General features: G+C 19.5%; 4 protein-coding genes across 4 annotated transcripts; 2 read left to right on the top strand and 2 right to left on the bottom strand.

The window, feature by feature from the left end:
- Positions 1-406: 406 nt before the first annotated feature.
- On the top strand, positions 407-5,392 carry ATPase7 (P-type ATPase, putative; the record flags this gene model as incomplete). Its single annotated transcript, XM_028670327.1, has 1 exon — positions 407-5,392. One exon carries the CDS (start codon positions 407-409, stop codon positions 5,390-5,392), a length of 4,986 nt encoding a protein of 1,661 aa, XP_028527090.1.
- Positions 5,393-6,356: 964 nt separating this feature from the next.
- On the bottom strand, positions 6,357-6,680 carry RBX1 (E3 ubiquitin-protein ligase RBX1, putative; the record flags this gene model as incomplete). The annotated part of the gene is made up of 1 exon (XM_028670326.1): positions 6,357-6,680. One exon carries the CDS (start codon positions 6,678-6,680, stop codon positions 6,357-6,359), a length of 324 nt encoding a protein of 107 aa, XP_028527089.1.
- A 1,128-nt stretch (positions 6,681-7,808) lies between these two features.
- PGAL8A_00397100 (endonuclease/exonuclease/phosphatase family protein, putative) lies at positions 7,809-10,328 on the bottom strand (the record flags this gene model as incomplete). The annotated part of the gene is made up of 1 exon (XM_028670325.1): positions 7,809-10,328. The coding sequence occupies one exon, from the start codon at positions 10,326-10,328 to the stop codon at positions 7,809-7,811; it is 2,520 nt and encodes an 839-aa protein (XP_028527088.1).
- A 676-nt stretch (positions 10,329-11,004) lies between these two features.
- PGAL8A_00397000 (ubiquitin-conjugating enzyme, putative) lies at positions 11,005-11,590 on the top strand (the record flags this gene model as incomplete). The annotated part of the gene is made up of 2 exons (XM_028670324.1): positions 11,005-11,430; positions 11,534-11,590. 2 exons carry the CDS (start codon positions 11,005-11,007, stop codon positions 11,588-11,590), a joined length of 483 nt encoding a protein of 160 aa, XP_028527087.1.
- Positions 11,591-14,095: the final 2,505 nt, after the last annotated feature.

The following is a 14,095-nucleotide window of genomic DNA, read 5'->3' as shown; positions in this document are numbered from 1 at the left end:
TTTTTTTTTTTTTTTTTTTTTTTTTTTTTTCATTTGTTCTTTTTTTTAATAATTACATATTCTGTTATATTTTCTTATTTGTGTTGTATCATTAATATTTAATTTTTTCTAAAATATCACAATTTTATTTATTTATTTATTTTTATCATATAATCTAATAATTAAATGCAATTCTTAAATTACTATTAATATTTTATATAATGGTTACACATTACTATTTAAAAAAAAAAAAATACACAAGTTGAACATCTAAATGAAGCAAACTATTATTAACCATATTTTATATATGGTGACAATATTCTTTTAATTAAGAATAATATTGAACAGAATTAAAATTATTTTTTTTTTTTTTTTATATATATATATTTATATATATATATATATATAAATATTCTATTTATAAATAATGAAATTTTTAGAATGGATAGCATGTAAAATAAAAGGAAAAAACATTGAAAATAAAATTTATTTGATTTCAAACTTTGAAATTAATAAAGAAGATCATGAATTATATGTGAAAAATGCCCAAAAAAAATTGGATGAAGAAGATTTAAATATTGATATTATATACGGGAAGAAACATAGAAATGAAATAAGAACAGCAAAATATAAAATTTATAGTTTTATACCTCTAATAGTTTTTTTCCAATTTTTAAGATTAGGAAACTTATACTTCTTGTCTATATCTATGTTACAATTAATACCAGAAATAACTGATTCTAAAGGAATGCCAACTTATTTAATTCCTTTAGTATTTATTATCGTTGTAGCTATGATAAAAGAATTTTTTGAAGATTGGCAAAGACATAAATCTGATAATGAAGAGAATAGTAAAAAAACTATGGTTTTTGAAAATGGAGAACTTAAAGAAAAAAAATGGGCAGATATTAAAGATGGAGATGTAGTAAAAATATGTTCATATGAATATTTTCCTGCTGATTTAATAGTATTAAATTGTTCTAATAAAAAAGGTATAGTAAATATTGAGACAAAAAATGTTGATGGAGAATCTAATGTAAAGCAGAAATATTGTTTGCCAGATATATCTCAATATTTTAATGATGACAAATATGCTGGTTTTTGTAGAATAGAATTAATAAGTGAAAGACCAAATGATAACATTTTTGATTATAATGGATTAATTTTATTACCACCTCTGCAATATAAAAGAAAAGATGGTAAAATTATACATTTTTATGATAATGAATTAAATAGGAATATAATAAATAATGAGAAAAAAAAGAAAAAAAAAGGTAAAACAAAAAAAAAAAAAAAAAAAAAAAGTATGATGATTAAAAGTAATAAGGTAGAAGATATATTAAGTAGTTCCAATGATGAAATAACTTCTATAAATAATGATATGTTAAGTGAAAATACCTTATCTAGTAAATCGAATTCTAATAAAAAAGGTAATGATTTCTTCACTGAAAATGATTGCATTTTGAAAAACATAAATAAAGAAAAAGAAGTAGAAAAAACAAAAACAGAGGAAAAGAAAAATGAAAAAGACGCAGTTCATATAACAATAGATAACTTGGTGTTAAGAGGAACTTCTTTAGTAAATACGAAATGGATATATGGGCTAGTTATAAATACAGGAAATAGAACAAAATTAATGAAAAATGCATCAACTAAATCTAGGCAGAAATGGTCTAGATTAGAATTTGTATATGGAAATCATGTTATTGTATTAATTTTTTGTCAAATTTTTATATCTCTTATTGTAGCTGTAGGAGGTGTATTATGGATGAGAAAAAAAGGATACAATCTATGGTATTTACATTTAGATCAAAGGTCAGACAGTTTAAAAACTTTCTTTATTACTATTGGTGCAATGGTTTTATTGTTCGGTTCATTTATTCCTGTTGATTTATTGTTAATATGGGAAGTAGTGAGGTTACTACAAGGTTATTTAATAAATTGGGATAAAGATATGTATAGTGAAAAAACAGGAAGACATGCTTTAAGTAAAGCTGGTCAATTATTAGAAGAAATGGGAAATGTTACTCATATTTATTCAGATAAAACAGGAACGTTAACTCAGAATGTTATGCAACTGCAAAATATAGGACTAGGAAATAATGGTATATATGGGTTTTATGATTTCAGTAATATAAAAGATAATATTTTAAAAAATAGAAGATTAAATGGAAAAGAAAATATGGATTATTTTTTTGAAAAAGAAAATGAAGATGATGAAGAAGAAGATGGATCAATTCTGAGTAATAATATGAATAGAAAATCATTGAATGATATGCCTACTCTACTACATACTTTGAATTGGTCTAAAACATCTTTAAACTCCAAAAAATTAAAAAAAAATTATATGCGTGTTAATAGTTTGAGTTATGAAAATATGATAAATGCTTATACTGAAGATGACTTTGCTAGAGGAGAAAATGAATTTGTTTTTTTCAATCGAGTTTTATTTGTTAATAAAATATATAGCATTAGAAATGATGCAGAAGAACAAATTTATTTTTTATTACTAGTTTTAAGTTTATGCCATAGCGCAATGATAAGAAATGCAGATATTGATGAGATGGATGATAACAAAGGTGAAGTTAACACTGATAAGACTAAGGTATATGATAAAGAGACAAAAGTCAATTATACATATATTACACAAACACAACCACAATATGATGCAAGTTCTCCAGATGAGTTAGCGTTAATTAGCACTTCTCTATATTTAGGTTGTGAATTTGTTAATAGACCTAATTTAACGACTATTGAAATTGAATTAACATCTGCTTTTGCTCAAAGATTTATTTTAGGGGAGGAAACTTTTCAAAATTTTTTACGAAAAAAACATTATTACGAGAACAATTTTGATACATACTTCCCAGAGGCTTATATATTAAAAGAAAAAAAAAGAGAATCCAAAATAAGTGATAATAATTCAAGAGGTGCCACAAATAGTATAAGAGAAGATGCCAATTTTCATATGTCTATACCTATAATAAATATATTTACACCTAACAAAGGAAACATTAAAGAAACTATTAAAAATGAAGAGAAAGTTAATAAACAAGTAGTTCCTGTATTATCCTTTGAAATATTAGATGTATTTTCTTTTGATAATGTAAGAAAAAGGATGTCATTAATTGTAAAAAGTGAAAAGAATGAAATTTTTATGTTAGTAAAAGGAGCAGATACAAGTGTTTTAAAAATGGCATCAGGAAATCAAGAAAATATAGTTGATCATGTCGAATATCAATTAAATGCATTTGCAACTTCAGGTCTAAGAACTTTAGTATTAGGATATAAGCGTTTAACAGAGAAAGAATTTAGCATAATGTATCAAAATCATATAAAAGCTACAAAAAAACCTGAAAATGAAAAAGAAGAATATTTACAAAAGTTTTATGATGAAGCAGAAAATAATTTAGTAATTATTGGATGTACCGGTATTGATGACAAATTACAAGATGATGTGCCACAAGTAATACAAGATTTAAGGGATGCAGGAATGACTATTTGTGTTTTAACAGGAGATAAATTAGAAACAGCTATAAACATTGGTCATTCTATAAATATATTGAATAAGCAGACATATAATGCTGTATTTACTGAAACAGATCCTGACTTATTACTTGAGCAAATTAATATACATGAAAAAAATACTAATGCGGCAAATTTATTGAATGTAGACCATGAAACAAAATGGTGGAACAGTGTTAATTGGGAAAATTTAAATTTAGATATAAGATCAGAAACAATTTTAAATTTTATGAAAACAAATTTTCATGCATCAATAGAAAAAAGTTTAATTTCATCGAATTTGCTTAATATGAAAGATAACAATTCCTTTATAAGTTTGGCAAAACAAGAAAAAGTGTTCAATTCATTTTTAGAATCAAGTGAATCTTTTGTTCCTAATGATTTAGAGAAAATGAAATTAAAAGAAAAAGTTCATTATTCGCAATTTTCTATAACCATAACAGGAGAAGCATTAGATGTAATAATGAAAAATAAAATATTAAAAATAAAATTTTATACATTAGCTAGAAGTGCTTCTACATTAATTGCTTGTAGAGTAACTCCAAAGCAAAAGTCTTTATTGGTAAAAGAAAATTCAGCATTTAATCCCAGAGGGACATCATTAGCTATAGGAGATGGAGCAAATGATGTTGGTATGATTTTAATGGCCAATGTTGGAGTTGGGATTGCTGGAAAAGAGGGGTTACAAGCTGCTAGATCTTCTGATTTTACTATAAGCGAATTTAAATATTTAAAGAAATTGCTATTTGTACATGGAAGAGAATCCTTAAGAAGAAATTCATTTTTAGTTTATTTTTGCATTTTTCGTAATGTTAGTTTTTGTTTGTGTTCTATGGTTTTAATTTTCTGGACAGGTTATAGTGCTATAGATGCATGGAACCCATGGACTAAGCAAATTATTAACATAGCATTTACATCTTTGCCTGTTATATTTTTTGTAGCATTAGATAAGCAATTACCTCATCATATTCTTTTGAATAATCCATTATTATATGAAACATCACCATCTACATTATGGCCATTTTACTCAAATAAAAAAATTGAATTTTATACAAACAAAATAAAAAATTGTTGTAAGTTTTTTTGTAGAATTTTTTTTTTACTACTTAAATTTATACCATTTATTCAAAAGTCAACTGAAAAAATTAAATCTTGGATAGGAAAAAGATCGAAACCAGAAAAATATAGATCATATGGTACACATTATTTGTTTATTTATTTATTATTTGCAATTTGGCTAGCTACAGTGGAAACAATAATTATACTACATTTTTCTACGGGGCAAGCAAATTCTGCATTAGAAGAAAGTCATAATGTAGATGTTGATTTTAATACGTTTTCTCAAATTCTTTATACACACCATGTTATAGCAGTTAATACTGTTGTTGTTCTTATGACAAACACATGGTTTTTCATATCTCATATAGTTTTATGGTTAGAGTTTATAGCCATTTTTTTATTTTGGTTTATTTTAAGTAAGGCAAAGTTCTTCTTAGATATCGTAGGTGCAGATGATTTACATGGGACATTTGAGAAAGCTCACTCATCAGGAAACTATTATTTCTCCTTAATAATTTCTTTATATATATCAATATTACCCTTAATAGTAATGATGACTTACCAATTTATAAAAAAACCAACAATGGAACAAATTGTTCTTGAACAAATAAAATTAGGAAAGTTTGAAGGATTAAGAAAATATGAAATAAGAAAATTAGCTTATATAGATAGCGAAAATAGTTCTAAAGATTTTGTTCATAAGGGTTTTGCTTTTGCAGTAGAAGCTAAAGAAGCATTTTGGGGAATAGTACAAAAAGCTATATATAAAATTAAAATGCCATTAGTAAAAGAAGAAAGCACAACGGTTAAACAAAAAAAGAAAACATAAAAAATGCATTTATTAAAACGTACGAAGAAAAAAAAAATTATAATACTACTTACATATATATTATATGAATAAAAATAATAATAAAATATATCATTTATATATATGAAGAAATGAAATTAAATATTCATATCATTAATGAAAATAAATATTGTCTATCTACAATTATGAATAAAGAATACAACAGAAGGTGTCTTCAATATTTATGAACTATTTAATATATAGGTTAATTAAAATTATACGTTATGAATTATATATAATATAATAAAAACAGTATAATGTGAATATATATATATATATGCATACAATACTTATTAAGTTTATTTATTAAAAAAAGGTTTTTATGCTTCATTATTATTTATATTGGGTTTTTTTATTTGAAGTTATACAATAAAAAAAAAAAAAAAAAATATTAATATATAAATTTGTAAATTTTATAATCTCTTTTTTTTTTTTGTTTAGTTTTTTTTTTTTTTCATGTAGATTTATTGCCATTTTTTTTTATACATTTTCAGTCATTTTCATTTGATACATATTTATTCATGTATTCATATTCAGTTATAATATATTATATATACATATATATATTATAAACTTTTTTTCTTTGTTTTATTTTTTATTTATTTATTTTTTTATTATGTGCATATGTATATATATGATATACTATTTTTGTTTCATTTTTTGTTCTTTGTTGAAATTTTATTTTTATTAATCTTTTTTTTTTTTGTTGTATATTTTTTATTATTACTCGTTTGGAATAAAAAAAATAAACTTTTAATAGCTGTATAGATTAAAAAAAAAAAAAAAAAAAAAAAATATTTTTTAAACAAACTTAATATATTTTGAAAATACTTTATTATTTTAAATGAGAACAAAACATATAATAATAAAAAAAAAAAAGGTATAGAATAAGTTTACAGTTGTATATATTATGAAAAATACAGTAGACATAAAAATAAAATATATTTTAGTCCGTTGCTTTTTGAAATTCCCAATTTGTATTATCTAAAGGACAAACTTGTCTAGCTTTTATCCATCTTGATATGCAATGTAAATGAAAAGCATGATTACATATACCCCATGCAACTGTACAGTTTTCCTTATCAATCTTTTTTTCTTTTTCATTTTCATTATCATTTAATTTAGCTTGACATTCAATACATAAATCCATTATATGATTTCTACAAATAGCACAATTATCCACACTGATATCCCATGACCATGCAGCTACTGCAGACCATTTATTAACTTTGAATATTCCTTTGTTGTCATTCTTTTTATTCTCAATCATTTTGTTTATTATTTTCAAAATTCATTTGAAAAAAGAACAATTTATATTTTTATATTTATTAAATCTCATAAAAAAAAAAAAAAAAAGTATATTATTTTTTAAGAAAAAAAAAATATTTGTGCATTCTTATAAATTATCCAATAAAATTATTCATTAAGAACAAAAAAAAAAAAAAAAAATAAAAATTTAATACATTATCATCATTATTTTTAAAACTAGTAAAAAAAAAAAAATTGTAGAGTTTACTAATATAAATGGGTAAAGCTTGGAAAGTTTTTTTTTAAATACTAAAAGTATTTTATATATATATATATATATATATATATATATATATATATATATATATATATATTTTTAATTTTATATCATTATTATTTAAAAATATAATTTAAATTATAATATGTAGGTTATTTTAAGATATTAAGTACCTTTTCTTAATGAAGGATATAACCTTGCTTATAATTAAAAAATAAAAATATTATGAAATAATTAATAAATAAAATATATTGTAAAATGTTTATCATAAATATAATTTTGTGCAAAAAGCTAAAAAAATGTAGATTTTTAAAATAAAATTTAACATATATAAAACTTATTTTTAATTGATGAGTTATTATATAATAAAGGATTATATAGAAAAATAATGTAAAAAAAATATTAACATATAAGAATAACACAAATAAGGATAAATTATATAATGAAATAACTGAAAAAAAATATATTATAATTAAATTTTCTCATAAATACGTTTTTAATTTTTCTTTAATATTTCATTATAAAATTGTAAAATTTTTACAATAAAAATTTATAAAAATTATGAAACATTAAATAAATAAAAATAGAAATAAATAATGATAAATATATATGAATAATAAAAAATAGTAACATATGTCTTTGTAAATTATAGGTTTTAAATATTTGGAAATATAAAATAAAATAGTTTATTCAAAAATAAAAACATTCTTATAATATTCTTTCAGGAATATAATATATTTTTTTGATTTAATACTACAGTGAAATTAAATTAGAAAAAATGTTACATAAATATATACATATACTATATTACTTTTTTTTTTTATATTTTTAAAATTATATTTAAATTAAATAAATATTTAGAATTTAATTCATTTATATTTCTATTTCTGCGGCTATTGGTAAGTGGTCACTTGGATGTATTGGAGAAACTAAACCTTTGTATTTTGCGAAATTATTTTGATCAATTCCTTTTAATATTTTCCTAACCTTAATATCTGGTGATAAAAATATATGATCTAAGACTTCTATAAAATTATTATTCCAATTAGTATAAGAAATATCCTTCTTTTTATAAGCAGAATATAAACTTAAAAATTTCTTTCTATTCAAAAATGGGCCATTAATATCATGAGAAGAATAGGTATTTTTTAAATCAAATAACTTGGGATATTTATTTAAATCATCGAATTCCTTTTTAAATAATTTCGCATTTTTCCATATTTCTGAATTAGAAGTAATATCTTTACCTTCGAAAAAATGAAAAACATCTGAATCAAAAGTTGTATTAAAATCCCCATTTAAAATAACATAAGCAGTTTTCAAATATTTTTGTTCACATTCATTTTTTAAAGTATGTAAAATATACAATATAGAATATGATTGCATTGCTCTAATATGATCTGCTAAACTATGAAAATAAAAATGAGTATTTGCAATTATAAAAACGCACTGTGTATTTTTATGTAAATATATTCCTATTTGAAAAACAGTTTTAATTCCATTAATGATTTCTTCAAGATTTTCTGATAAATTGATAAACACATCATACACATCTTTCAATTCTTTCTTTTTAATAACTTCGCTGAATTCGTAATTCCTATGTTCTATAAGAGAAAATTTTTTTTTATTCACAAACAAGGAGCATCCATCATTTCCGTGATTACTTTTTGGCTTATAATAGGAATAAAATTTTTCATGTAAATAAACAGTAAACAAATTAGAATGTAAATATTCACTAACTTCTTGTAAACTTATTATATCAAGATCATAATTTATATCATAAATCAATAAATGTGATCTATAATTTGTTTTTAAATAACGAGGTTCAATATTTTTAAACATGTATTCCATTGCATATTTTGTATTCGTATAAATTGGCGCAAGTATATTATAAGACATGATACGAATTATGTTATTATTATCATCATGTGTTTTTTTAAAATCTATATATCTATTTCCTTTTATTATTAGTTCTTCTTCAAATTCATTATGATTAACTTGTGTCTGCTCAGTCACGTAAAAAAAAAAAGGATTTTTTTTATCATATATAACTAGTTGAATTTTTTTAGATATTTCATCTTTATTAGGGATATAAAATAACTCATAAGACTTTACTACATTTTTATCTGTTGAATCTATCCAATAATAGACATATTCATTTATTTTATCCAATGGCAAATTAACAGGAATAATAGGATGATTATTATACACATCCATTGATACATATATTTGTTTTAGATCATATAAATCTTTGAATATTGATATTTTCAAATTATCTATAATTACATAATTTAATTTATCTGCAATATCTTTCAATGTATCATTTTCATCAATTAAATTATTTTCACTATCAAAAAATTGAATAGAATTTACAGTTTTGTTAGGTGAGTCTTCTGTTTGCTCTTTATTTTTATTTTTTTTTTTATTTAATTGTTTTTTTTTTTTTTCTAATTTCTTTAGATTTAAAGTTAATCTATTTATTAATGATTTTAAATTTTCCTCCTTTTTTCTTAAAAATTTCAATTCTTTATAATTAAAATATAATTCTATGCTAAATTCGTCATTTTCTGTACTATTTAATTTAAAAAAATTAGAATTTTTTCTCATATTTTCTAGTTCTTGTATATTATAAATTTTGTAATTCTCGTCACCATTTGCATTTTTACTTGTTATATTTGTGTCATCCTTACATTTATCTGTGTCAATTACAAAAAGTTTCTTGTTTGATGAATTAATGCTAATATTTTTTGAGTTACTTAAATTATCTAGATGATTATTTGTCCTTTTTTTTATAATATCGTTTTTATCTTCTTTTGGTGTATCTATTTTGTATTCTACATTATTACTTTTATCTTTTGAATTTGTTTTTTCAAAATTATCATGGATAGGATTTGTTTTATTGTCATTTTCACTTAAAATGCTTTCATTATATTTTGTTTGTTGATTTTTTGTAGTTACTTCTTCTATTGATATATTACATTTAGATTCATTTATACTACTCATTTTAACAAATCCTAGCTTTTTTTTATTACAATAAGGAAAAAAAAAATTTTTCATATAAAGCGAAAAATAATTAACTGGAACTAAATTTTTTTCAATTACTTTTTTCAAGCAGTTAAAGTTTTTATTTTTATTTATTTTAATAGACACTGAAGGTAGAGATGATTTATTATTTAAGTTATAAACCTTTTTTGATAATATAAATACAAATCTTTTTCCATAAAAAAAATTTTTTTTTATATATTGGTTTTGTTCTTTTTGCTGTTTATTTAATCTTGCTTTTGATGCATATCTTATAAATTTATGCTTAAATGATAAACAAAGCATACTTTTTTTTTTATCTAATAAAAAAAAAATAATGATTAAACTTGAAATGAAATTTATCCATGTCATCTATATATTTTGAAATATAATTTATCATTTTCCATTCACCATATATATATATATATATATATATATATATATATATATATATATATATATATATATATATAATATATGTTTATTTGTTTATTTTTCTTTTATTAATATATATATATAATTATTTATAAATACACAACCTTGCAATTTTATTATTTGATAAATAGATATTACTTATTCAATAATAAATAATTCATTTTTTTTTTTTTTTTTTTCTATTATGTTAATTTTTTACAAAAATAAAAACAATTTTAGCTATACATACAGCAAATTAAAATAAATTAATTTTTTTACATAATATTTAAATAAATATTTTATTAGAAAAAGAAAAAAAATAATATAATCAAAATGTAAACTCTATAAGCAATATAAAATTTTAAGCATGATTAAAACTGATAAAAATAAAAAAAAAAAACATACTAAAATAAAATTGAAATTAAAACAATGTAAAATAAAGAAAAAAAAAAAATAAAAATAGAACAAAATAAAATGAAATTTTAATTAAGATAAAATTTAATTAAAATCAGTAAAAGAAAATTATTATTAAAATATAAATATACAACTTGGTTTAACGAAATAAATAAAAATTAAGTTAAATCAAGTTAAAATTAGAAGTAAAATTAAATGAAATTATTATTAAAATCTCAAAATGTCAACATTCGCAAGAAGAAGAATAATACAAGATTTAAATAAAGTTAATAGAGAACAAAATAAAAGTTTTGAAGCATCTCCTTTTGCTGATAATATAATGTGTTGTCATGCTATTATAAGAGGTCCACAAGATACTATTTGGGAATGTGGGATTTTTCATCTAATTATTAATTTTTCAGAAGAATATCCAATATGCCCACCAAAATTAAAATTTTTATCAAAAATATTTCATCCAAATATATATACAGATGGAAACATTTGTTTAGATATTTTACAAAATCAGTGGAGTCCTATTTATGACATTACCTCGTTGTTAACTTCTATTCAATCGTTACTTAATGATCCTAATACTTCTTCTCCTGCTAATCCGGAAGCAGCTAGAATCTTTATTAATAATAAAACGTTATATAATAAAAGAGTATTGGTATGTTAAAAGATATAAATATATATATATATATATATTCTTATATATGAAATAATACATTTTATAAAATTTTTTTTTTTTTTTTTTTGCCTTTTTTTTTTAGATGTGTGTTGAAGACAGTTGGGAGATACCAAAGTTTAATATTAATAATTTGAATTAAACAATTAAAATAATTTAAATACAAATAATTATATTCTTTAGTTTATTTTTCATGAATTAAACACTTAAAAATTATTAGAATTATATATATATATATATATATATATATATATATATATATATATATATATATATATACAGTTATGTTTTTTAGCTTTTAATTGTTAAGTTTAAAGTTTAAATATATTTTTTTCTTTTTTTTTAAATTGTAGAAAAATAACAATATTTTTTTTGGTTTTATTTTTTTTAAATACATATAGTTGTATATTATTTGTGATATTTATTGAAAATTTAATGATATATAATTAAAAAACGACATAAAAAAAAATAAAAAGAGTACAAGTGAGATTTTTAATTATTACTAATCAATAAGGAGATTTTTAAGTTTATTTAATAATTACTACTTACCTTTTAATTTAATATGGTTTTTGAATGTAAATGAAAAATAATAATTTACTTAAATATTTTAGAAATAAAAATAGATTAGTTCCTAATTAAATACAAATTTATAAAACTAAAACTAATATGTCATTTTATAGCTTTAATTTAATTGTATATTCTTTTCAGAATATGGTAAAATACTATTAATATAAATGAATTATGTTAAATTTAATAGTTTTTATTTTACTATTTTTATTTATTTTAATAAGTAATTTGATTTTTTATAAGTATTTTAAAATAAAGTGAAATATAACTTTGATACATATATAAATATATCAACAATAATGAGTGAATTCTTAAACAGTCTTAATTATCATTTAATTATATTTATTTTTCTATATTAACATTTTACTTTTTTTGTCAAATAAGATATATATAAAAAAAGTAAAAAAATATAATACAAAATAATTAGGATTTTCATATAAGAAGACAAATTGTTAATTTCTTTTCTTTTATTTTTTTTTTTTTGATCTTTATGGTTTTATTAATTTATTCAAATAATCAAATAACTTTACAATTAACTATAAAGGAACAATAAATTTTCAAAGTTATACAAAAATATTAATTACTTTTAAATTATAAAAATTTAAATATCACATATATACATATATATATGTATATATATATATATATATATATATATATATATATATATATATATGTATGTGTAATATAAAGAATGATAAAAAGAACATTTGTCTAATTTCATGTTGTTAATAATGCATTCAGAGATAAAAAAAAAAAAATCATGAAATAATTATATACATATATGTACGCCTTTTTTTTTTTTTTTTATATATATATATAATAAAAATAGTCATTTATATATTATAATATTTTAACTAAATTACTTTTTAAGAAAAAGAAAAAAATAAAATAAAAATGAAAAGTATATACCTAAAATATCCTCAAAAATGAATTTTATTTTAAAATAATTCAAATTTGCATTAAGAAAAAAAAAAAATACACACACCTACACACAAAAGATATAAATTAAGATAAAACGAAAAAATTATGAAAAAAAATTTTATTTTTTTAATATAGATATATTTCTATTAAATAAATAATAATTTTTATGTTATTATATTTCTTAATTTTTTTTAATTATATTTTATTTTGTGTTAATACATATGTGTTGATATATAAAATATGTTTGTACTTTTTTATTGAATTTTTTTTATTTATATGAAAATTTAATAAAAAAAAAAAAAAAAAAATTAGATATTTTTCTAAACTTTTTTTTAAAATGACATAATTACTTTAAAAAAATATAAATAAATAAAATTTAAGAAATTATAGTAGAATGATGGATATACATATAGAGTCAAGACTTAGAAATTGCATAAATACAAAATATGCTAAGGAAGTATTAAAAAACTAAAATTATCTAAAATTTTTATGTAATTTATTTTTTTTTTAGTTATTTGTTTATGACAAAATTTTTTTTTGTATAATTATAAAAGTATCAATAATAATCAGACATAATTTTAATAAGTTTTCTTTAATTCTCTATATAATAAAGATTTTTTAAACTATTAAAAAACATAAAATACAATTTATAATTTTTTTTTATATAATTTCGTATAAATATTATTATAGAATATATATTAGACACATTTTTTTTTTATGTTAATTATGACATTTTTTTATCTAATTCCTTTTTTTTCTGGTTATAAATATTTTTAATTATATAATTAATATCACATCAAAAATTAATTATATTTAGTTGCATATTTATTTATTATTTTTTTTTTTTATAATAATAATTAGTGTAAAGAATGAAAATAAATAAATTTGTTACCTTTGCATAAATCTAATTATGAAAATATTAAAAACTAGATAGGCTTATGTAAAAAATAAGGAAAATAGTGTACATAATTTTTATTTAGAGTTGTTTTTTTTTTCTACCTTTCTTTATTATATTTTCTTTTCTTTTCTTTTTTTTTTTTTTTTGTAATGTGTGTAAAAACTACTAATTTTTTAGTTTCTTTATTCTATTTTTTCTTTTTTTTTTTTAATTTTATGTAGCAAAACATTAAGCAGTCGTCTTTTTTTTTTTTTTTTT

This window comes from Plasmodium gallinaceum (assembly GCF_900005855.1).
Source record: "Plasmodium gallinaceum strain 8A genome assembly, contig: PGAL8A_v1_108, whole genome shotgun sequence".
In the NCBI taxonomy this organism is placed as follows: domain Eukaryota; phylum Apicomplexa; class Aconoidasida; order Haemosporida; family Plasmodiidae; genus Plasmodium; species Plasmodium gallinaceum.
Note: the sequence above shows the minus strand (reverse complement) of the source record. Positions and strands in the feature narration are given on the sequence as shown.